The following is a 26,348-nucleotide window of genomic DNA, read 5'->3' as shown; positions in this document are numbered from 1 at the left end:
TGTGGTGAAGGAATTTGTAGTGTCTTGGAGTAATATATTGTAGATACTGCTCCTTTGCTGTGTCCCTCTGCTGTCAAGAGATTTTCAAAGTTAGTCAGTGGCCTAGTGACTGCAGCCAGGTTGTTTAAGAAGGTGATGGATCAGCCAAGGTATTGGGGCACCCTCTAGCTTATCTTGTTTCCCCCTTACTGGTATGGGGTTAGTTACAGGTAGGTACCCATGTTGGTCTGACGTAGTTGAAACAAAATTAAAAAAATCCTTCTGGCAGCACCTTAGAGACCAATTAAGTTTGTCATTGGTATGAGCTTTCGTGTGCATGCATACTTCTTCAGATACACGGAAACAGAAGTCTCCAGACCCTTATATATAGTGAGAGGCTGGGGAGCGGTATTCTCAGAAGGGTGGTGGGAATGGGTGTTTGACTGATAGGTGTGGAAACTCGTTGATGACTGTTAACGACTGCAATTTGTCTTACAGGAAAAAGCAAGGGATGAGATGGCTAAAAATAGCTTTATCATGTATAATGAGATCAGAATCCAATGTCTTTATTCAGACCAGGTCTCTCCATGGTTTTAAGCTTGGTAATAAGTTGCAGTTCAGCAACTTCTCTTTCCAGTCTGTTTCTGAAATTCTTTTGTAATAAGACAGCTACTTTGGTATGGGATTGCCATGCTTGTAGAAGTCTGTTAGGTGGTGTAGGGCTTTGGTCTGCCCAATTCTTACTTGGATGCTTTGGGATGCATGGTGAAATAGTGCGTTGTGATCCAGGGGGATTAGTGAGGATGGGGACTGTTTTCCTGTTTTTCTTTTTCATGCTTTAAGCATAGACTGTGTCAGGACTTTTTTTTCCCAGAGGGAACTCACAGTAACTCATTTTTGGCACCTCTCAGTTGGGCACCATTGCCATTCTAACGAGGGAGGTGTTCATAGTGAGTTCTGGCACCTGCTTTTCTAGAAAAATAGCACTGGACTGCCTGAACATGTTTAAGCATTGTGGAGGTTTCTGTTAGTTTGTTTTGGAGAAATGGGTACACTGAGGTGGGGGCGTTTCTGAATGTCTCCATGTACAGCCACTGGAAAACCTACATGTAATTCAACCAATTCTTGTTCACTGTGTTGGCACTTGAAAGGAACTCAATATTACTGTATTAGAATTATTCTCAATGGCATTTGACACCTTCTATAGAGACTACGGCTGAGATCTAAGATTAATCCAAGTGAAGAGAAACCAAAAGTCTTGTGCTGTGCAGATGGTATCATGAGATGGAACTGTTCAGGTTATAATACTAATTTTATGCACAGATGAGGGACATCTTCATCATGTCAGAGATACTGACAAGTCATACTGCTCGTTTTCAAAATGAATGGGCACACAACTACGATTGGACCCCAAGTTGTTTTGTTTTAGGCACTTTGGAAACCGAATCAGAATAAGTAATTATTTCTCCTAATTGCAGAAAGACAAGAACAAAGAAAAGCACCTAGACTACCAAATACAGGTCCCAAACCAAACCACACAAAACAATATATTATTAATGAAATTACGGACAAGAGAAATTACGACGAGGGAAACTACCATACTACTCTTATCTGTGTAATGACAGGACTGGTCGGTACTGAAAGTGTGTTTTAAACGCTCAAAGTTCTTCCAAATGTAAAACTTTATAATGGGTGGATTTGAAACATGGCTGGGTTTTTAATATCTACTTTAAGGGATGCTTGGTAAGTTTTGCTCTGATCAGCAGACCCCTGTTCTCTAAAACTGTTTTGGACAGAGCTCCATTTCAAAAGAGATTTTCCATGTGGTATTGAGGGAAGGGAAACTCAAGCCAGCCACCTTGTATATGCATAACTAGTTTGCAGTTGTTTGGATCCTGACTATCCATTTCCTAATTTATAATGACAATTTCTTTATGCAAAAAAGTAGCACCAAGTCCTACTGCGTATTGCATTTCAGACACACTTGAATTGCAGCTGTTTTGAAAACATGACTCAGAACTGCTTTGCAAAAAAACTGGTAAAGCAAGCCAAAAATTGAGCATAAATCCAGAAATTTCGTTTTGATGAATGTGGTATACAAAAAATTGTATTTTATATACAAATATACATTTTACAAAGGAGACAAGGCAAGTGTACATGTTCACTGTGCAAGGCCTATTCCACTAGCACAATCTTTAAAAATAGAATTTCAAGAGCAGAGTTAAATATGTTTATAGGGTGATGTTAAGTATGTTAGACATACTTAAGAGGAGACCTATTGACATTAATGGACATGTCTAATGACTATCAACCATTTAGATATCACTGCTAGTATTTTGGCCATGGTCCTTTGCTTCAGACTGTTTAATGAATATTTTTTTAAAGAAACAGGATGGACTTCAACTAGGTCATATTTAGAGTAAACCCATTGAAATAAACATGGTTAGGTTAAATCCACTGATTTAATGAGTCTACTCCAAATATGACTTAGCTAGATTCACCCCACAATAATTAACATTGAGGCAAGCATTTCCCCCCGTTTTCAGGAAAAAATGAAATTCTCAGTAAATTTCAACTAGGAAAAAAGAAAACAATGCCTGATAATAACAATGATTTAGGTACTTCATAAATAAGCCTCACAAATGTAGTCTTGTTTTAAACTGTACATATATTAATTCCGTGGGAATTTCACAGATGGGGGGAAGCTACGTAAGAATGTAGTAATGTATTTACTAATGTAAACACTGACCAAGCATTCTGTGGCAAAGCAAGCAGCATACAAGTCCTATACCCTCAAATTCAAAATTTACAGCTCTCCTTGAATATACGCTGCCAGATTCAGAACAAACAATTCTGTTTCAGCTCACTCCACTCCTTTCGGTAGGCAGATGCAACTCAAAAGTACATTCCCCTCTGGCTTTAGGAGATCAGCAGTCGAACTGCCCATCAAGCAAGCACCATCTATGATCAGGCACTGTGTTTTAAAGAGACCCCTAAAAGAGGCCATCTCTTTTTGTGAGAACGGAAAACATAGATGTACTGGCAAGTTTGACAGAAAAGCAGCATGGCTCAAAATTAATTTATGAGAATTTTAGATTTATATTGTGATCTAAACATTTTCAATCTACTACATGGATTAGTAATCCTAACACCTTGTACTCTTGAGGTACAGATGAGGGCAGTACTCGAGAGACCATAAGAAGGTTAACGCCAGATGTATACACACCATAATAAACACTGTCTCAAGATGTCACAATACATGCAAGCCAAGAATTCCCTTACAATTCCAAATGTTGCATATACTCCAGGTTACTTTTCAGGACAAAACAACATATCTGGTGGCAGACCTATGTTTTGGTACCTGCTTTGCCATTAAACATTTAAACAGTTTTGGAAGGAAGAAATGGTGGACATGCAACAGAAGACCCTTAGTCCTTTCCTCACTTGCTATTCGTCCCCTACACAACCTTTGCCCAGCAGGAATCCTCAATGCATTAGTTCTGTAGCTAGCAGAAAAGCAGTTGGGAAAAGTAATGCAGAGGAGAAGCAGCAGGTATGGAATGGCTTAAACACTCCTGCCAACCTCCAAATTGGACCCTTCCCCATCATTTCCTAGATGTTTAGTGGAGACTGATTCTGCAACCAAACACCCAGTTCAGCCTGCACCTATCTCCTGATGTCCGCAACAAACATGTACAAATAAGCTATACTCTGAAGCAATACTGATACACAATTGCAAACTGTTGCTGTGATCCACCAGCCCTTTAATGCCAAAATACTTGGACATTTGCATGCAGCAGGGTTTTGTTTTGTTTTAGCTTTCTTCTTTGCTCCCCATGGCATGGAGTCTTCTGCTTGAACTAAGCTTTCCTAGAGCACAGCATCCTGCACATATGCCCTGGAGATTCCTAGCCATTCAGAAGTTGTAAGCAACTCAAGATGTTGTAGCTGAATCAGTCTGCTATAATACAGCAAAGGTATAGCAGCCTCAGGTTTCAAAGAACAATGCTCAAAATTAGTAAGAAATGGTCCAGCGAAGTATTCAGAGCTATTTGAGAGGACCCAGCAACAAAACTCTGTAACTTCCAGATAAAAGCGGTTTGGTGGTATGGATTCCAGGGGACATCACTATTGATGCTTTTGCGAACCAGTCTATGTTTATGTGGACAGATTTGGAGGCAGGGGAGACTACACAGTAGTCCCCCACAAAAAAGTTTTCATGTATCAAGATTAATTACCCCTGCTCAAAGTGGGTAGCGTTTCTGTGGGGAATGAGTTCGTCTCTTTTTTTTCAGTAGCAAGGAATTACTGGTACCACTTTCTAAGGGTGTGACTTCCACTTGCGACAAAAGATCTTTGACTTCAATGTTATCCGGCTTTTTCACTTCTGAGCCAGAACAGATTTCTTGATGGAATTTGCACAATCCCAAAGTTGGTTGCATAGACAATGCTTCTGAAAAACCCTCTGCTTTTTCTACAAGGGATGACAGAGCCTGGGGTGGGGAGAACAGAACAGGTTTTAAGTTAGTGAAAAAGGAACAATTGTGAATTGCAGTACTGCAAACTCAACAACAGTCAGATTTCAAAGATTAACTCGCCCGCCATGAATGCCAAAACCTTCATTAATACTGATCCACAATTTCAGCATTCATTTACAAGGCTCAAAAGAATGATATTTCACATCTTCTAGAGTTGCAAAAACGATAGCCTACTTTAATCGTTGACCCCATTACCTTAATAATGTATCTTAATTCCCACACTGCACTATACCATGGTCAAACAACAAGAGCATAAAGAGGCCCTGCTATAAAACTCCGCTCAAAATGTTCAGTGCTCGAAGACAAACGGCTTGTATCCAATGTTATTCCTACTCCAAGTAGACTCAGTTACATTAATGGTATCTATTAATTTAGGCTCATTAATTTCAGTGTCTACTTTGAAAAAAACTTAGGTTGGATACAACCCAAGACATGTAAATTCCATTTCACCTCCTACAAATTATATTTCACCCACTGTTTAGTGGCAAAGAGCTAAGCCAGAAGGGAGTTAATTTAGTTTCTTAATTTAGTTTCTGAAGAAGTGTGCATGCACACGAAAGCTCATACCAAAATAAAAACTTAGTTGGTCTTTAAGGTGCTACTGAAGGAATTTTTTTATTTTAGTTTCTATTTGTTATCCTGTCTGTTATCAATACTAAATGTCCAATACATAAGAGCATACATGAAGAAGACTGAAGCTGAAAGCACATACTTTTTAATTTATCCCACGTAAAAAATATAGGACTAGTGGTTTACTAATGATAGAGGGGACCCACAGGAGGACATAATTACCATGCAAATGAACTCACTCATAAACCTACCAGGCCAGCAATGAACATGGGGACAGTAAATCCCAAGGAGCTAAGACACCTTTAGTGTCTAGCTGAAATGCTAAATGCAGCAGGGAGAACAGGGCCATTTTGGAGTACTAGAAACTGCTGCAGGAAATTAATAAAATAAAGTTGTCTCCCTGAAACTCAGAGAATTTTGAAGCCTTCTACCTTAGCTCAGTTGTGTCCAAATGAACAATCTTACCTTACCTAATAAAATGACAGATTTGTATATAATAATTAAAGAGATCCGTTTTATTTACTAGGTTTCTGCTTCAGCACTGTTCTATGGCAGTGTCTGAAAATAAGTATAAATGCTCCCAGCTGATTGTGTCGCTCTTGCTTCCCCTTCCAGATCTCACCTTAAACGACTCTCCAATGTCCCTGGATGCAGTTTTTGTTGAAAGCCTCAAGTCGGCCATACGAGAATCTGCAAAGAAACAAAATGATTTCATATCCTATAAAGGGAGAGAAAATTCATTGCCCACAACAAAGTACAAAAAAAGGATTACAAGAGCACTATTACAGGTAGTCTCCACTATTTCACATCATTTTAAAATACTTTATTTCAATGAGAAAGCATCAAAAGTTTCTAGCATGAAGGAATGGTACCGAATAGGTTTCAGCAGTGATCTTTGTACATTGGCCAGATTAGCCAACAATTTAAGAGAAAAAAATCCATGAACATGTACAGGATGCATCTCTTGAAATTGAGCAAACTCCTATTCACCCAGCACATAAGTAAGGAAACAATGTGATATAGTGGTTCTAGAGTTGTACTAGACCAGGGAGATTTGAGTTGAGCCATGAAGTTGACTATGTATCCTTTAGCTGGTCACAGTATCTCACCTGGTTGCTGTGAGGATACAATGGACACAGAGAGAGCCTGGACTCCTTGGATGAAGAGCTGTCTTAAAATGTAATATATAAAATATATATATAAATGAAAGCATGCTTGTACAATGGCTATCTGTGATAAGTAACTATCATTTCCAGTTGACCAGACAGGGAAACATTACAGACTCCTCATAGTCACGAATCACAAATGACTAGCATAAGTACAATGTGGACAGGTGGGTTGATTCAAGTTTTTATGGGTTAATAAATTATGTGGGTTTATTTACAAGATTAGGCATAATAACAATATAAGGTTTGCTTGCTTGCTTGCTATCAGTCCTTTGGTTTTGCTTGCTATTTGAAAACCCTCCGCAAAGATTCTCTGAGTCAAGCCTGTGATATTAAACTGTCATGTTATAAATCTAGGTTGCTTACTTCCTACCTGAAATCATACTTTCCTTGCCATAAACACAAAGCTGCTTAATCCAACTCTAGTGTAACCTTTATTTATTTAAAGGTTTTAAGATTGAAAAGGGGGGAATGTTAATTGAGTTCCACTAAATGTCTACCTGCAATACAACACAATTGTAAAGACTGCTTCACAATTATGGTTGGTTTTTTTCATTACTAGAGATCATTTATAAGTGCAAAATTACAACATGTACAACACATAACAGGCACAGAGGACCTAAACTCAAATCGTGTGCATAGGAGAAAACTGAATAATGCATAAAATAACTTGTGTCCCAGAGAGCATTCAACCCATGCAATGTTCCAAATTCCCCTGTGAAGTGGCCTGTTACCACTGTGCTGGTAAATAAAATAAAATAAAATAATTTATTATTTCTACCCCGGCCATCTGGCTGGGTTTCCCCAGCCACTCTGGGTGGCTTCCAACAAAGGATTAAAAATACACCAGTCATTAAAAACTTCCCTAAACAGGGCTGCCTTCAGATGTCTTCTAAAAGTCAGGTAGCTGTTTATTTCCTTGACACCTGATGGGAGGGTGTTCCACAGGGCGGGTGCCACTACCGAGAAGGCCCTCGGCCTGGTTCCTGTAAATTCACAGTGAGGGAACCGCCAGAAGGCCCTTGGAGCTGGACTTCAGTGACCAGGTTGAACGATGGGGGAGGAGACGCTCCTTCAGGTATACTGGACCGAGGCCGTTTAGGGCTTTAAAGGTCAGCACCAACACTTTGAATTGTGCTCGGAAACGTACTGGGAGCCAATGTAGGTTTTCAAGACCGGAGTTATGTGGTCTCGGCGGCTGCTCCAAGTCACCACATTCTGTATTAGTTGTAGTTTCTGGGTCACCTTCAAAGGTAGCCCCACGTAACATATGAGCAAGGCAAATACAATTCTTGCAAAAGCCCCCTGACATGATTTCACTCAGGCAGAGAGAAGTCATGTAAGCAAGCCCCTGGAGAATCAGGTATTGGTTCCTAAAGCTATGAGCCAGGGCTAAGAGACTTATTTCTACTAGCAATGCAATTTATGCAAATCAGATTGCCCCACTCATGCCACATTTGCAGTATTGGGTCAGCTTGCTTTTTACATTATGTGGAAAGTGTGTTTGCATCAGGAAGCCTCCTAAAGCACAGACGCGTGTTGTAAGCTCGCTGACTTGAGGTGAACAGGTGCTGGGAACTCTGATCTACAGAAGTTCCTCAGCACATGTCTGCTGAGTGTTTACAAATACACACTTCACACTTAATGTTGTTAATTGCTGCAAACACGTTTGCTGCACAAAATGTGAATCAGCTCTGACTCATGAATACCCTTTCCCAATTCACAGAGTAACTTGCGAGAGCAGTTCTGTGAGCAAATGCTGGCGAGGCATCCTCGAAGTGGCAGAGATTGTGGTAAAGAGAAGGGGCAATCATCACAAAACAACCCCCGAAATACAGCCATCGGCTGCAGCCCAGGACACTAAGCAACAACATTTGCATTGTCAACTGGGAGACAAACGGATTTCACACAAACCCCTCGAGAGGGCAAATCTTTGCAGTTTTCTTTGCAGGCAAACGTAAGCCTGTGCGCTTGCTGCTTTGTGGATAACAGCTGCCCTGTTCAACAGAAATCAAGACGATTGCCATAATTGCAATGGGCTCTTTTCTTAAAGGCCCTCAGCTGCATTTTGTGGATTTGGTGCATTATTGTGTTGAATCTTGCCCTTTCAACAGGGTGGACCATTTCTCTGAATCCATGAACAGGCTCATGAAAAAAAATGTTCGTGCCGCAAGACTCCCCAAGCGATTTGGCCGTTTCCCAGCTAGCTAGGGGACTGAACAGCTCACTCAGCTGACCTCAGCAAAAGCAAAAGCATGCAAGAAGTTCCAGCTCAGCCCTAGTTTTCACTTTGTGAAGTTACAACTACATGCTTTCCTGTCAACAGAAACTTAGCAAGTGAAAAAAAGCTAAGCCAGAAACAAAGAAGTGGAAATCCCACCTGCTGCAAAACAAGGACTTTCACTGTTGGGTCAAACTCAGTAAGAAATAAGAAATTATAAGAAATGTGGTGATTATGTTAAAAGCATTTTAAAAAGTTGATATTATAAAAAGAAAATGAAATTAGCTAGAAATGACTCCTTGAGTACTTTCCCATACATTAAAAGTGCAAACACACAAAGAATTGACACAAAGGTAACACTTCACTCAAGAAAGAATACCAGGAGTAGGAAACTTATAAAGACAGCCTGCAGTCCACTAGTAGTGGAGAAGGCAGACAGGACATGATCTATGTGGGAATTAAATTAACTGAAGGATTAACATCGGAATGGTTTATTGACTAAGAAATGCAATGTGATGTTAGATGATCAGCACTTCGTGAAATTCAGAGCATGGGAAGTCACCCAAAGTTATATAATTTGGCATTTATATTTGGCTTTTTTGGTTGTACTGCAATTTGGAATGTTTTAATGTGGTTTTTATTGGATTACTAAAATGGAAACTTAATAAATATTTAAAAAAATATTTTTTAAAAAAACCTATGTGGGAATAAAAGCCACCCTAAGGAGCGTTCGCCTGTGAACCCTTGTTGAAAGGTACAATGGTTTTCCAATAAGGAGTCTCGATAGGACAATACAAAGTAGTGACCTTGTGGGCAAGTGTGCCACACTTCCCCACAGGTTTTGAGCCAGAAGACAGCAGCAGTTACTGGAGAGGTTTGACGGAATGGCTCCAAGCATCTGGGAGGTTGCCACAGAGTTGGAGTGCCCTACTAGGTCAGCTCACATCTTCTGATTGTTCTCTGTGAATTGGGCAGGAGGGCCAGGATTGCATGGTTTTTGCACCCCAGAATTTATGTGGGAGAATACAGTCCTGTCCATGATCTTCATACTTTTGCTCTAGTTACAGCAGCTTCAGCTGTCTCATAGAACACCTGCATGACGCCACTACTCTTACCACCTTCAAACCCTTCATCTGAAACATATACCCATTCTTCATCCATTTACCCCTGCCTCTATCTCCATTATTTTTCTCTGTCCCTCCTGCTCCTCAATAAACTACTCCTGTACAATGTCATTTACATGATATCCTCAAGGCATGTTGTACGTTACAAATTCCAGCTCACCCACGAGCCCTTTGAATGAACTTATACACCTTTGGCGCCAGGCAAAAACATTCCTTTTTAACCAGGCCATTGGTTGATTTGCCTGCTTCTTGGGAGAAAAGCAATGACAAACCTAGACAGCATCTTAAAAAGCAGAGACATCACCTTGCCGACAAAGTCCATATATCCAAATCCAAATCCAAATCACTTTATTTCAGCTTTAAGCTCATAGACATAATAAAACAAGAACAGAAACGCGCACAATTTGATTTACAATTAAAAGGTAAAATAGCTTAAAGGATATACAGAATTAGATAAGGATATAATAAAAGAATTTCATGTTGTATATAACAATCCATTAAAGGTCCATATAGTTAAAGCTATGGTTTTCCCAGTAGTGATGTATGGAAGTGAGAGCTGGACCATAAAGAAGGCTGATCGCCGAAGAATTGATGCTTTTGAATTATGGTGCTGGAGGAGACTCTTGAGAGTCCCATGGACTGCAAGAAGATCAAACCTACCCATTCTGAAGGAAATCAGCCCTGAGTGCTCCCTGGAAGGACAGATCGTGAAGCTGAGGCTCCAATACTTTGGCCACCTCATGAGAAGAGAAGAATCATTGGAAAAGACCCTGATGTTGGGAAAGATTGAGGACACAAGGAGAAGGGGACGACAGAGGACGAGATGGTTGGACAGTGTTCTCGAAGCTACGAACATGAGTCTGACCAAACTGCAGGAGGCAGTGGAAGACAGGAGTGCCTGGCGTGCTCTGGTCCATGGGGTCATGAAGAGTCGGAAACAACTGAACAACAACAAAAATGCCCTTTTAAAATGTGGGGTTTTGGGGGCGTATTGGGTTGTTGTTTTTATTTTGATTATGTATTTTGTGGTTTTATATTTTGATTTTATTCTGTGAACCACCTTGAGACCTCCAGGTATAGGGCAGTATGTAAATTCAATAAAATAAAATAAAAATCCTTCTTTGCCTCAGTTTTCAATCTGAAAAGTGGGACCACTAATGAAAGGAGCAGCAGCACGCTAGAGCAGCAGTGGGCATACTTCAGGCTTACAAGATCTACCGGTACTTGGTATTTTACTAGCACCCCAAGATCCACATACTTAAAGCTGGAGCAAAATTGAATAATGTAGAACAAAACAATTTGTTGTGAGTACCAGAACTGAATAAATCTTCCACTGCTACCAGACAGAAATCCACTCCTTGTTATCTCAAGCTTTCTTCATTTTAGCAATATATAACTTAGGGTAGCAGCAGAGTGTGCGAGGGTTCATTTTGTTGCTACTATTTTTAAAGAGTTGGGTGCTGGACATTCTTGCGCAGCAGAGACTGAAGTACCTGTCTATCTCAGCTAGAGACTGGAGTACAAGTTTAGTACAAACAACTAAAGGTTGTGAGCCTCTCAGAGGCATCCACCTGGCCTCTTTTGAACACAGAGAACTGAATAATCTGAACTGATCTAGTCCAACAAGTTCCTATATGATATAATATGCTGGAGAGATTGTTACTTGATAGTATATTAAAGGTGCTTGATATTTAGTAACAGAAATACGTTCATGGCTTTCAAAACACATCGGAATGGTTTATTGACTAAGAAATGCAATGTGATGTTAGATGATCAGCACTTCGTGAAATTCAGAGCATGGGAAGTCACCCAAAGTTATATAATTTGGCATTTATATTTGGCTTTTTTGGTTGTACTGCAATTTGGAATGTTTTAATGTGGTTTTTATTGGATTACTAAAATGGAAACTTAATAAATATTTAAAAAAATATTTTTTAAAAAAACCTATGTGGGAATAAAAGCCACCCTAAGGAGCGTTCGCCTGTGAACCCTTGTTGAAAGGTACAATGGTTTTCCAATAAGGAGTCTCGATAGGACAATACAAAGTAGTGACCTTGTGGGCAAGTGTGCCACACTTCCCCACAGGTTTTGAGCCAGAAGACAGCAGCAGTTACTGGAGAGGTTTGACGGAATGGCTCCAAGCATCTGGGAGGTTGCCACAGAGTTGGAGTGCCCTACTAGGTCAGCTCACATCTTCTGATTGTTCTCTGTGAATTGGGCAGGAGGGCCAGGATTGCATGGTTTTTGCACCCCAGAATTTATGTGGGAGAATACAGTCCTGTCCATGATCTTCATACTTTTGCTCTAGTTACAGCAGCTTCAGCTGTCTCATAGAACACCTGCATGACGCCACTACTCTTACCACCTTCAAACCCTTCATCTGAAACATATACCCATTCTTCATCCATTTACCCCTGCCTCTATCTCCATTATTTTTCTCTGTCCCTCCTGCTCCTCAATAAACTACTCCTGTACAATGTCATTTACATGATATCCTCAAGGCATGTTGTACGTTACAAATTCCAGCTCACCCACGAGCCCTTTGAATGAACTTATACACCTTTGGCGCCAGGCAAAAACATTCCTTTTTAACCAGGCCATTGGTTGATTTGCCTGCTTCTTGGGAGAAAAGCAATGACAAACCTAGACAGCATCTTAAAAAGCAGAGACATCACCTTGCCGACAAAGTCCATATATCCAAATCCAAATCCAAATCACTTTATTTCAGCTTTAAGCTCATAGACATAATAAAACAAGAACAGAAACGCGCACAATTTGATTTACAATTAAAAGGTAAAATAGCTTAAAGGATATACAGAATTAGATAAGGATATAATAAAAGAATTTCATGTTGTATATAACAATCCATTAAAGGTCCATATAGTTAAAGCTATGGTTTTCCCAGTAGTGATGTATGGAAGTGAGAGCTGGACCATAAAGAAGGCTGATCGCCGAAGAATTGATGCTTTTGAATTATGGTGCTGGAGGAGACTCTTGAGAGTCCCATGGACTGCAAGAAGATCAAACCTACCCATTCTGAAGGAAATCAGCCCTGAGTGCTCCCTGGAAGGACAGATCGTGAAGCTGAGGCTCCAATACTTTGGCCACCTCATGAGAAGAGAAGAATCATTGGAAAAGACCCTGATGTTGGGAAAGATTGAGGACACAAGGAGAAGGGGACGACAGAGGACGAGATGGTTGGACAGTGTTCTCGAAGCTACGAACATGAGTCTGACCAAACTGCAGGAGGCAGTGGAAGACAGGAGTGCCTGGCGTGCTCTGGTCCATGGGGTCATGAAGAGTCGGAAACAACTGAACAACAACAAAAATGCCCTTTTAAAATGTGGGGTTTTGGGGGCGTATTGGGTTGTTGTTTTTATTTTGATTATGTATTTTGTGGTTTTATATTTTGATTTTATTCTGTGAACCACCTTGAGACCTCCAGGTATAGGGCAGTATGTAAATTCAATAAAATAAAATAAAAATCCTTCTTTGCCTCAGTTTTCAATCTGAAAAGTGGGACCACTAATGAAAGGAGCAGCAGCACGCTAGAGCAGCAGTGGGCATACTTCAGGCTTACAAGATCTACCGGTACTTGGTATTTTACTAGCACCCCAAGATCCACATACTTAAAGCTGGAGCAAAATTGAATAATGTAGAACAAAACAATTTGTTGTGAGTACCAGAACTGAATAAATCTTCCACTGCTACCAGACAGAAATCCACTCCTTGTTATCTCAAGCTTTCTTCATTTTAGCAATATATAACTTAGGGTAGCAGCAGAGTGTGCGAGGGTTCATTTTGTTGCTACTATTTTTAAAGAGTTGGGTGCTGGACATTCTTGCGCAGCAGAGACTGAAGTACCTGTCTATCTCAGCTAGAGACTGGAGTACAAGTTTAGTACAAACAACTAAAGGTTGTGAGCCTCTCAGAGGCATCCACCTGGCCTCTTTTGAACACAGAGAACTGAATAATCTGAACTGATCTAGTCCAACAAGTTCCTATATGATATAATATGCTGGAGAGATTGTTACTTGATAGTATATTAAAGGTGCTTGATATTTAGTAACAGAAATACGTTCATGGCTTTCAAAACACAGGGAAATGAAAAAAGGAAATGAGAGGTAGTGAGTAATCTAAATATCTTTGGTTTCTGGCCACCAGTTACTAAACAGGGATGCATGAACATCCCAGAAACTATGCAAATAAACACTTTGAACACAGTGCATAATTCTGTACGATATTTTTTGTTAGTAATTTGTATTTCTGCTCTGCTAAGACACAAAGTTAAGAAGCACTCACTGCTCGGCACTGTCTGTGATATGTAAAAAAAAAGGACTCAAGTTTGTTACTAAAACATATTTATAGTTCTTTTCATTTTGAAAGTTATTTACAATTCTTATAAATACTCATCCTTACAATACTTTGCAAATTAAATCATTAATATTGACTTTTTACTGGTAAGAGACAAAGTGTCTTGCCTCAAGTCACCCAGTGAGGTGCAGTTTGCAGGATTAATGCAGTTTGCAGGGAACCTCTGGAAACATGTGCAACTTGCTAGCACAAATGCACCCAAAGCCAGATATTGCCCGGGGGGGGGGGTTACTTTGCACAGGAAGCAGCAGCTCCCCTAAGCCAGAAAAAATGTCACCAGAACTCAACCCAAATTTGATGGAAAAAACTTTATATTCGACTAAATCAGAGGTTCTCAAAGGGCATGGTGTGGCAGGAGAGGATGGCAAGGGTGGCGAGAAGATTCAAGGACAATCAAAGAAACATTTAAACATTTCAGTGTTGTATGACTATATGACCCGAAACAGTATCCATGCCATTATTCAACAGCATTGGCTATTCTTCTACAGTTCTCCATGACTAACTTGTTGTGAACAGGGATTTTCAAATCTGACAAATATGAAAGATCAGAAAAGAGAAAGGCTTCTTTGTGTTGATGAGAAGATGAGAGTGAGTTTGTCTCAAATTAGACCTAATCTAAATGAGATTACCCGGGGGAAAACAGCTCAAGCCTCTCATGGAGTTTGTATACTTAAGGTACATATGTAATAAGCTTGTTTATAATTATATATTGGGAATGATTCATGTTCTTATGTAGCTGCATTGTTCTATACTTTCTGGATGCCCCATGATCATGTTATGAAGTAGTTGTGTTCTTTTTTACAAATAAAGCACTGCTAGGAGTTGTTTCTTTTTGTTTTCCAATGCATTTCTTATCAATAAAATTTTTTGGTGTGGGGCGAGCAATTTTTTATTCTCTGGCCAGAGAAAAAAGTTTGAGAACCCCTGGTCTAAATTAAGAGTGTGTTTAACAAAGTGTTAATGATAATCACATGCTGGGGTGGCAGAATTCACACCGTCTACTAACCAGAATTCACACACAATCTACTAACCAAGGAGATAGATTGTAGCTCAGTGGTACCACAATGCTTCACATGCAATGTCCGGACATCCCAGACTCAATGCTGAGAATCCCAGAACAAGTAGAAGGTGATGGGGAAGTTGCTGTCAGTAAGTAGACCAAGTAAGCGGACAAAGAATTCGGCCTGGCATAAGGCAGAGACTGCTATGCTCCTAGCCTGCGTTTAGTGCCCCACTTGAAGAGTTTTGAAATGAAAAGCCGTGCCTCTGAAGAATGGCACATGGGCTAGAAAAAAGGGGCAGAATGACTGCACTGGAACAGTAGTCAAGAGCTGCAGCCAAATTGCTGACTGGGGCTGGTTTTAGGTGCCATAGAACTCCCTTGTTACAATTGCTCCACTGGACCCCAGTGTGTTTCTGGGCACAATTCAAAGTTGGAGTCCAGAAAGGGCTGGTGCTATGGTGTTTTTATTGTAATGATCTGTATGTCAAATACAGTGGTACCTCTGGTTGTGAACAGGATCCGTTCCGGAGGCCCGTTCGCAACGTGAAAAGCCCGCAACCTGAAGCGCTGTATCTGCACAGGTGCGCAGTGCGATCTGGCGCTTGTGTGCACGCGCAAAGCGCGATTTAGTGCTACTGTGCATGTGTGAGTGGTGAAACCCGGAAGGAACCCTTTCCGGTACTTCCGGGTCGCCGCGGGACGCAATCTGAAAAAACGTAACATGAAGCAAACGTAACATGAGGTATCTATGTATCCATATCCATCTGTCTATACACACACAGATACACACACACACACACACACACACACACACTATATAGTATATATATTCTATTAATGTTTAATTGTTTTTAATGATTGCTTTTTATCTATGTTTTTAGCTATTTCTATTTTAGCTATAAGCCGCCTTGAGTCCCTGTCAAGGAAAAAGGTGGGATATAAATATTATTATAATACTAACAACAATTACCACAGCCTCTAAGGAGCTTAGCACAGTAAAAACCACAAAGAGATGGTTTCCCAAACATTTAAATAAATTAAAATATTTAAACAAAGCCACTACTGCCCACAAAGAATAAACAAAAAGGCTTTAGTGACTTAACGTATTTATTACGGCATTAGCTTCATGGACTAGAGTCCAAGTCAGGTGTACCAGCTAAACTGGCAGGTGCACACACATACAGGCAAAGAGAAAAACAAAAACCCCTACAGCTATGTGTATACAGGTGAAACTCGGAAAATTAGAATATCGTCGAAAAGTGCATTTATTTCAGTAATGCAACTTAAAAGGTGAAACCAATATATGAGATAGATGCATGACATGCAAAGCAAGATATGTCAAGCCTTTATTTGTTGTAATTGTAATTATTTGTCGTTAGGCGGGTCAATTATAAATGGAATGTAATTAATGAAATGTAATAGTGATGATTATTTTTGTATTATTGTAACTATTTGTTTTATTACTGTGGAATTTCCAAAAGAAAGCATTTGTAAAAATTAAAAGAAAAATAAAAACTAGTAAGTTGCATTACTGAAATAAATGCACTTTTCAATGATATTCTAATTTTCCGAGTTTCACCTGTATATGCCTGCCAGTTTAGGATAACACTTCATACATCGAAGAAAAAGAAAAAGAAAAACACAAACACAATGCGAAGAATTGGAAGTTTTCTTTATTTAGAAATTTGATAAATGAATTCATATGACTGTAAATTGTGGTTTTGTACGCCGTGTCTATTTTTTCACTTTTCTCTCTCTCACTTCTTTTTCTCCTTTTTGTTCTAACCTTTTATTTCTCTTTCTTGATCTTATGTATGTATGTGTGTATTCTAACCAAATAAAGACGATACAAATAAAAATGATGTGGACTCTAGTCCATGAAGCTTATGCCATAATAAATGTGCTATTTGCACTGTTTTTTCAGCCATAGATTAACATGGCTATCTGGAAAAAGAGTGAACAGAGCGGTATGTGTTTTAAATTGTAACTGTCGAGAATATGAAAAAGTGAAGCATTTTTTATTTATTTTTGCAATGGTGACATTTTCAGGCTAGCATTAAACTATAATTTCATCATTTCAAACAATTACCTTGAGAAGGTTCTGCTTTTATCTCTTGATGATTCGCAAGAGGTCGACAGCAGCCCTGTATGAACAAATATATTAATTAAAACCTCCATCGCAAAGTATTTGGTTTGCTTTGAGTTTTATTAAGCTCATAACAGGACATCATTCATAACTGAGAGTGCCTGATTTTTTGTATGGAGAATGGAGAATTGAATTCATTCTGATAGGCATGCAGTAGGATTATCCAGTAGCATCCAGCATTCTTGTTCCAGTACAAAGAACTACCAAAAGCAGATCCATTTTCCTAGGCTGCCTAAATACTGCAGTGATAATACACTTGACATTTTCATCTGAACTATCAAACAATTGTTACAGGTAGGTAGCCGTGTTGGTCTGACGTAGTCGAAACAAAAAATAAATAAAAAAATCCTTCCAGTGGCACCTTAGAGACCAACTAAGTTAGTCATTGGTATGAGCTTTCATGTGCATGCACACTTCTTCAGATACACTGAAACAGAAGTCACCAGACCCTTATGTAAGAATCCAAAGTCCTACTGGTAGGAGAACACTTCAGTCTCCCAGGACATTCTATACAAGATCTCAAGGTAGCTGTCTTATTACAGAAAAATTTCAGAAACAGACTGGAAAGAGAAGTTGCTGAATTGCAACTCATTACCAAGCTTAAAACCATGGAGAGACCTGGTCTGAATAAGGACATTGGATTCTTATCTCATTATACATGATAAAGCTTTATTTAGCCATTTCACCCCTTGCTTTTTCCTGCAAGACCAATTGCAGTCAATAACAGTCGTTAACAGTTGTCAACAGGTTTACCACTCCTATCAGCCAATCACCCATTCCCACCACCCTTCTGAGTAATACCCCTCCCCACCTTCTGACTATACATAAGGGTCTAGTGACTTCTGTTTCAGTGTATCTGAAGAAGTGTGCATGCACACGAAAGCTCATACCTATGACAAACTTCGTTGGTCTCTAAGGTGCTACTGGAAGGAATTATTTATTTATTTTTTGTATCAAACAATTGCATTTTCAAATTCTAATGCAATTTAGAATGACCAAACACTGCCCTCTGCTGCTAGGCTTCGGAAGTGGCACAAAAAACTAAGTGAATGTTAAGAGCAGCCTGCTGAACAGGCCAACAGAATCCTCTTCTCACAGTGGCCAATCAGATGCCCATGGGAAGCCCATAAGCAGGACCTGAGATCACGATCACTTTCCCCACTTGTGTTTCTTGGCAAGTGGTATTCATTCGGAGGCATTCTGCCTCCAACAGTGGAAGGTGCCACCTCCTTCTCTCTTAAAATAAAAATCAGAGAACCAGTGCAGACATCTTTTCTGTCCCACAGATCACTTCTTGATCACCAAGATTTGACAACACAGTTGTGCACTATCTCATACACACTGTTTGTGCTCACAGTATAGCAGTATGATTAGAGCCTGGTGTAAGAGGCACACAGAATCTGAGCTTACAACATGTGCTGATTAAATTATATATATGTATCTATACACACAGAGTGCTATGGTCCATGGGGTCACAAAGAGTCGGACATGACTAAACAACAACAACATCAACATATACAGAGTGGAAACTGGGAAAGCGATGCTCAACTTTTCTTTACTGTAAAGTAGCTTGCACACAGCTGGCATCTGAGAGGTTAAAATAGTTGCAGCAGGGAAACCGTAAGGAACAGAAGACACAGTGCAACGAGGATCTATCTATTCATTATTAGGTACATCTGGTAAACTTAAATTTGATGGTATTTCAATAGATACATTCTTGAGAGCAACATTTAGCCAAACATGCTCACCAGTGGAAAAACTGCAGGATGAGTGCAAGGAGCAGAATCAGATACTGTTTATAACTCACTGTGAGGGACAGGGGATATCGCGAAGTCCCTCCCCTCCTGAGTTCAAGCCAATCCCCGAGCACAGGGGGAAGCAGAGAGAGTTCCGATTCCAGTGGGGAAGCAGGAAGTCGTGTCCGAGGCTCAGGCAAGGTAGAGGAGCCAGGGTCCCAGGTGGGACAGGAAGGGGCGAATAAGGGCGGGAGACCCATCCCCCCAACTCCGGAATTACGCAGAAAGAGGAGGGGAAAGAGGATGGGTCTGCCAAAGCTTTTGTGTTGGAGAAAGACGCGCCAAAAGCCATTAGGAGGTTCTGAAACCGACTGACCACATCACTCCGTGTAAATAGCAATGACTTAAGCACTGTAAATACGCAGCACCAATAAAAGAATAAAATGCAGAGCTGCGTAGCGTCGTTACTCTGAAGTAGTCCACTCCGGCCACTGTGACACTCACCAATACCTTCAATTTAAGGATTCAACTCAGCACTCAATGGCAAAATTGGAACTAATGTTTATACACTTTGCACTTTTAAAAATTAGACTCAGGATAGAAGGACTGATGTGCCCCAAGAAGATGCAGAGAAAGAGAAATTAATTGTAACCATATCCTGGACATGCTAAACCAAATCTTTGGCCTTATGTGTACCAAAAGAAGTGTCACTTCACACTTGATATCAGTAGAGCATTATTTTTCAAGAAGCATTTAACATATTCTGGTGGTACAAAAATACTTGCATTTTTGTTTTAAAGGTATTATTCTAAAATACGTTTGTAGGGCAAGTGTGTACAGCACAAACTTCATAAATCCTCACAGCAATTGTTGGCACGATCTCCCTAACTGGAGTACACTGAAATTAAGGGAGAGGAATTCAAGTAGTCTAAAAGCTAGAATTTACGTTTTCTTTCTAACATTCAAAAGTATCTGCTGGCCTGCTCATAAGCAACAGATGAACAACATTCTTCTTTTGAAATGCATAAAGCTTTTTCAAGTGAACTAAGAATTAAGGACACTCACCAATAACTCTTGCTTTCTTTTAAGTGCTTGGACCACATGCACTTGAATTTCTCTGGGATACTGATTGCGTTTGGAAGCCACCTTCACTATTACCTCATCAAGCTGATCTTCAAGGAGTTTGATATCCGTATCTAATTCACAAGATAGATATGAATATACAGTATGTAAAATTATTCGGACAATCTATGTGAAAGTCTTGCTTGCAATATCTCAACAAAACATGTTTCATCCAAGCCCAGTGGTCCTAAAAATCCCAAGGAGCTTTGAGAAATGCATGGCTAAGGTATCACCCCACCCCATTCCCTGAGAAACACAAGGTTATCTTCAGTTACCAGGTAAGAACTAACAATTGAAAGATGTATTATACTCGACTCCATCTTGATCAGGAATATGTGGAACTATGAATCATAGAGTTGGAAGGGATGCAGGTCGAACAGTCCAACTACTTGCTCAATGCAGGAGACATCCCTGACAGTTGGCTCTTTAGGCTCAGCTCAGATACTTCCAGAGTAGGATAGTCCAGGCACATCCAACAGGTAGATCGTGATCTACCGGTAGATCACTGGACAACTGTGGTAGATCACTGGCTCCCCCCAAAGAAGCTCAACAACTTTGGCCTCCTTATAAAAGCTCAACATTTTAGCCCTGCACCCCCCAAAAACGGTGCTCTCCTCCCTAAAAAAGCTCAACAACTTTGACCTGAACCCCCCCCCCAAAGGAGGTAGATCACTGCTGGATTTTAACTCTGTGAGTAGATCGCAGCCTCTTGGGCAGGGCAGTCTCGAGCAGGTCGGGTGCCCTGGCGCTGAGGGCCGGAGATCGCTCCGGCGCCCCCACCCTCGCAGCGCGCAGCATGGCTTCCGCGCGGCTTTGCCTGCCTACCAGCCCGGCGCCACCGGGACTCTACCTAGAGCCAGCCCTGCTCTTGGGAGTTGGCAATCCCTGGGATAGTCCATCACCTCTCAAGGTGGCCTGTCCCATTGCTGAACAGCTTTTGCACACTGTTAAACTACTCTGAGAAAGGTTCTACTAACATGCAGCAGAAATCTGCTTCCCTAAAATTACCACCCATTGGTTCTAGTCCTGTGCTTTGGAGCAAAGATGCAATTCTGCTCCATCTAAAGAACATCAAAAGATCCTGCTGGATCAGGTCCATTTAGTCCAGCATACTATTCTCACAATGGCTCACCAGATGCCTGTGGTAAGCACACAAGCTGGACCTGAACACAAGGGCACCCTCCCCTCCTGCTGCTTTCAGCAACTGGCATTCAGAAGCATTACTATCTCCAACTGTGGAGGTAGAGCATTGCCTTCTGCATGACAACTCGTCAAATGTTTGAAAGACTGCTGTCATGCATGTCTCCTCTGCACCCCTTCATCTTCTCCTCTTCAGGCTAAACATAATGAATCATTTCAACTGCTCCTCATAAGGATTTGGTTTCCAGAGCCTTCACCATCTTGGTTGCCCTCCACTGAGAACACTCCAAATTGTCAATGCCCTCCTTGAAACTGTGGCACCCAGAACTAGAAACAGTACTCTAGGTTTGATCTGATCAGCACAGTATAAAGCGGAGAAGGACCAGAGAAGATGGATACGCCAAGTTGTTGAATTGGGCAACTTTAAGTACAGTTAAAGTTGCAGTTCACAACTACCGCAATGTTGTAACTGCTAATTGGGGTGGTGAGGGAACTGGAACAGAAGGCTTTCTACCTCTTCTGACTAGAAAACAACAGCTTCAAAAGGGAGATGCCATCAAAGTAAGTTGCATTAAAAACAACAACACACCTAGTGACAGCAAAGTTTTTAGCTATGGTTATTTCTTGTTTTCCCAACAGGTGGTAGCAGGTTCATAGCAATGAGTGATTAAATTAAGACAGCAAAACATTTAGCCATACTTCCATTCTAAAAACTAGGCAACTAATTTAGAAGATTTACTCAAAAATTAAAATTATTTGCAAAATGACTGCCTACAGAAATGGCTAACAGACCAGCTTCTAGGTAAGGAAGATGCATAAAGCACAAAGAGCATTTATTATTATATAAGTTAGAATCTACTTCCTCTAGTTCACAAACCTGTGGCATAAATAGCTTTTTCGTCTTTTAGATGCCACAAGACTTTTTGTTGATTTTGCTGCAAAAAGACTAACTTGGCTATCCCTCTTAAATAGAGGCACTGCTACTGCCAAGGATGTATTTTGAGCATCCTCTGCTGGACAAACATGGTAACACCAAAAAAAGAAAATCCTGGGAAAAGGAAGTTTCAGGGGCTTTTTTAGTCCTACAAATAGTCCAAATATAGTAATAACAAAACCTGACAATATTTTTTAAAAACCCAAACTACTTCTTCTTCTTCTTCTTCTTCTTCTTCTTCTTCTTCTTCTTCTTCTTCTTCTTCTTCTTCTTCTTCTTCTTCTTCTTCTTCTTCTTTCTTGTTGTTGTTGTTGTTGTTGTTAACATTGCATTGTACAATTGGTAATAAAAGGAATATCAAAAGATTCAGCAATTGCACACACAAAAATTAACGCAACTTCCCTGCAGATGTTCATACTGCTTCAGGTACACTTAAAAACTATAAAAAGTTGTTTTTGAAGTGCGTCAGCTTACACATACCCTTTCGCCTCACCTAAAAATATGGTTCTCAACCAATGTTAGAAACTCAGATATTTAAGCTAGGTGCCAGCACCTTAAACCTGGGTTGCGGTTGCCACAACCAAACGTCTATTCGCCAGAGGGCTGGTACATTAAAAGGCACCTGTAGATGCCCTCTGTCCATACATTTGTTGGGGTTCATAGGCAGAAGACTAAAACATAAGTAAGTTAGCACAGAAATAAGAAAAATATTTTCAAAAGTTCACATACCATTTTGAGGATCATCTGATGACTCCTGCCATGGGAGTCCGTTAACAGTAATATTCTCTTGTACAGCTGTTTTGAAGTTCTGTAGAAAAATGTAAACATCAGAACTCTTAAAAATGCTAATTCATCTACTGTACTGATGCAATATAACACTCAATAAACTACCTTATTCTGTCACCTTTTTTCCTACTTCTGTGTAGCATAAAGTAGCCAGCTATGGAGAAAAGCTGGCTCATATCACTCTGGAGACAGAGGCTGTGATGGACAGGCCTTGGGTCTACCTCCTGGTGACCCAACAACTAGTGGGAGATGGCTAGTAGTTCAGCCACTCAGGAGAGTGTGGAATAGATGTGGAATAGGGACAGGGACCTGGATTTCAGGTTAGGGACTTTCTGTTTCAGTGGGCAGAAAGAGTCTCTGGCTATTTGAGTGGACTTAGATTTTATCTGGCAGTGGAAACAGACAGATATTATCTGTGGGCACACAAAGACCCACCTGAGGGGAAGGTTGGGACTACAGTGGTACCTCGGGTTGCTGACCCAATCCATTCCGGGGTGCCGTTCGCACCCCGAAAAGTCTGCAACCTGAGCAGCGATAGAGTGCATGCGCGAAAGTGCGCTTCTGTGCGTGCGTGAAGCGCACAGACTGCTTTTGCGCATGCATGAAGTGCGCAGACTGCTTCTGCGGACGCGGCGGAACCCAGAAGTAAACACTTCTGGGTCTGCCGCATTCGTATCCTGAAAGAACGCAACCCACAGCGGATGCAACCCGAGGTATGAGTGTATAGGAAAAGCAGGAAGTGTTTTGTGGACAGAAAGAATTTCTCTGCCCAGTTACAGGATGAAAGTGTTAAGATAGTTATTAACCATCTCTGTTAAGAGTGTCTATTGGAAACAAAGTATTGTGCCTTGCAAAAGTACCCACTAAGCTATAATCTCTTTATGTGTAAACAAATAAAGTTCCTGTTTTGTTTTAAAAGTTCCTCATTCTTTCTTAGTTCTTCTGGGCAAGGACTGAGTGGTCACAGAGTCCCCTTCACAAGCATGCTTCCACAAACCGATAATACAAAACCTCTGCTATGGGACTACAGAGAGGGATTGAACCAACAAACACACATAAATAGTAGCCATGTTTCCCAGCACCCATCCTAAGCGAGGATGTCTGTCACAGAGCATCCCTCAACAACAGGCCAATGGTGCCATAGGAAAAGGCCTTAATAAACGGGTAAGAAGGGCTCTGGATGAGCAGGGAATATATTTCACATCCTTTTTATGACCAATTCATGCAGACTCAGAAGAATGACCCAAAACATGTTGGAGCCAAAAAATGCAAACAGTGCCTTTACATGGGTTAAGGGGGAAAAATTTAGGGGAAACAGCGGAGAGAAGTGGAGACAGAAGTAAACACAGAAAAAATATGTGACTATTTCAGCTGAAGTAACATTTGGATTGTTGCATCCAAACTTGGGAAACTGTTGTTTGTTTAAAGCTGAAGCTAGATGATTGGGGGGGGGGTAGAAAACACCTCATTTTAATCTTCACAAAACATTCTGTGAAAAGCAAAAGGCAGTATTTCTCTCTGTGTGTGTGCGTGTGAGAGAGATATGTGTGTGTATGTTTGTATGTGTCAAAGTGTGTATGTGTGAGACTGTGTGTGCTATAGGTGTGGTCTATACAGTATATGGGGAGGGGGACCATTCCACTGCTTTTCAAATTAAACCATAGTTTATTTTAAACTGTGGTATAAAGGTACATGCAAATCATGCTACTGTTACTTCAACAGCCTGAGACTCAGCACATATACCATGCCTAGGCAATTTTTAACCATCAGGCCAAATGCTTCCCCTCCCCGCAAAAAAAGCTTGATAAGTTTGTGCTTTTCCTGCCTTTCTCGGGTTACAAAAACAAGGATGCCAAGGCAGGAATGGTCCTCATCTCCATGCAAAGGTAATGCTCAGCTCTATTTTTAAGGCACAAGGTAGTCTCCATCATTTATGGTTTAAAAGTCTATTTTAACCCCCCCCCTTTTTTAGACTATAACATACTTCAGTTCACTTTGATGAGAAAGAATACAACCCTGTAATATGGCGATAATACTGGCCTAGTCAATACATCTGCTGCAAGAATCACAAAGGCTGCACTCCTAAAGTAGCCTACTAAGCCACAATTGAACTTCCAAATAAACATGTATACTTTCACTGTAATACGCTGTATGTGAACAATTTTAAACATTTAGAAAAAGCAATTTTAAAAAAGAATCATACAATAGCCATCTATATTATCACTATTTTCACCAGATCCTGGAACCATGAAAATTTCATGAAACTTCAACCACTGAATTATAACTTCATTCATTTTCAGAATTAATGTTATATATTGGGTTAACCTTAAAAGGCCACCTTCACCCACATGAGCCTTCTAGCGCCTTATGATCAGCATCAAAGGTCCTGGTCTCTAACCTGTTTGCCCTGGAAATCTATTTGACAAGTACCAAGGACAGCACCTCAGTCCCTTGCCAGAGTCAAGATGAGTCCTCTATACTTTTACACCTGGCATCCATTCATCTATGAGATGAGAAACAATAAATCAAGACAACCTGCTCAGATCAGGGCTTTTTTTCCAGCCAGAACTCACTGGAACTCAGTTCCAGTACCTCTCAGGTGGGCACCATTGCCATTCTAGGAGAATGAGTGAGTTCATGGAGAGTTCTTCTTTTTCTAGAAAAACAGCACTGCCTCAGACCAAAGGAAACACCTGGAGAGACTTATAGGATCGGAGCCTTTAATATGCATCTAAGTCATGGTTCTAATTTTAAGCTGCCGATATGCTTCCCCTGTTCCCACCCCCAAAAATGACAAGGCTAGCTGCTGTTGTGGTTTACTGCATTTAAAATTATATTTAAGGAAACGGCTGGTGCTGTGATGTTTGTATTGCAACGATCTGTTTCTCTTTTATCTTAAAGCCGCCTTGACCCCCAGAGTCAGGTCAAAAAGGGAGAAAGGGAGAATAAATAAATAAATAAACTTTATTACAGTATATATAGAAAAGTAATAGTTTTTTTTAAAAAGAAAGAAATTATTGCACCAAACATCTTAGCACCACAGAACAAGGCTCCACAAGCAATTCAGTGACACGCAATGGAGATAAATTATTCTGGATCTGGTACGCCTTAGAAACAGGGTAACCCGCGCCGCCCGAAACCCAGAAAGCTACGGTTGTTGGGGAGGGGGGCGTGTAGGCCTCTCCCTTCCCGGCCGCCCTTACCCAGATCGCTTCCCCCACGGCCTGCTCCAAGCTCTCTGCCTCCACCGGCTGGCCCTCCCCGAGCTTCCGCACGAAAGGCTCGCAGTAGTCCAGGACCTCGGCCGTCTGGAGCCGCGAGCAGCACCGCACCCGGCAGTCCCGAGGGGAAGCAGCAGCCGGCGGCCGCGGCGGCGCCTCCTCCATCTCGGCCTGTCTTTTTCCCGCTCTCTCGGAGAAACCGTTCGTTGATTTTTTTTTATCTCACTCCCTCACCCGGAAGCAGTGCTAAGCCGCCGAGCCGTATTGAAAGGCGGGTTGGCTGCGCGC

At 40.8% G+C, this 26,348-nt stretch overlaps 1 protein-coding gene across 1 annotated transcript; it reads right to left on the bottom strand.

The window, feature by feature from the left end:
- Positions 1 to 493: 493 nt before the first annotated feature.
- Positions 494 to 26,305, bottom strand: NSL1 (NSL1 component of MIS12 kinetochore complex). Its single transcript, XM_035111290.2, has 6 exons — positions 26,043 to 26,305; positions 22,783 to 22,861; positions 19,923 to 20,053; positions 17,065 to 17,119; positions 5,710 to 5,777; positions 494 to 4,472 (listed from the first exon to the last, which is right to left on the bottom strand). Exons 1-6 carry the CDS (start codon positions 26,223 to 26,225, stop codon positions 4,224 to 4,226), a joined length of 765 nt encoding a protein of 254 aa, XP_034967181.1. The 5' UTR covers positions 26,226 to 26,305; the 3' UTR covers positions 494 to 4,223.
- Between the last annotated feature and the right edge of the window lie 43 nt (positions 26,306 to 26,348).

The sequence above is a fragment of the Zootoca vivipara genome, chromosome 3, assembly GCF_963506605.1.
Source record: "Zootoca vivipara chromosome 3, rZooViv1.1, whole genome shotgun sequence".
NCBI lineage: Eukaryota > Metazoa > Chordata > Lepidosauria > Squamata > Lacertidae > Zootoca > Zootoca vivipara.
The sequence above is the reverse complement of the archived record's forward strand: the minus strand, read 5'-3'. Positions and strand labels throughout refer to the sequence as shown.

Excerpts from the sequence above, each read along its gene's own strand:
- NSL1 (XM_035111290.2), bottom strand. The coding sequence starts at position 26,225 with ATGGAGGAGGCGCCGCCGCGGCCGCCGGCTGCTGCTTCCCCTCGGGAC. Across the intron at positions 22,862-26,042 it reads CCGTGGGGGAAGCGATCTGG|AACTTCAAAACAGCTGTACA; the intron begins GTAAGGGCGGCC and ends ATTTTTCTACAG. Across the intron at positions 4,473-5,709 it reads ACATTGGAGAGTCGTTTAAG|GCTCTGTCATCCCTTGTAGA; the intron begins GTGAGATCTGGA and ends TCCCCACCCCAG.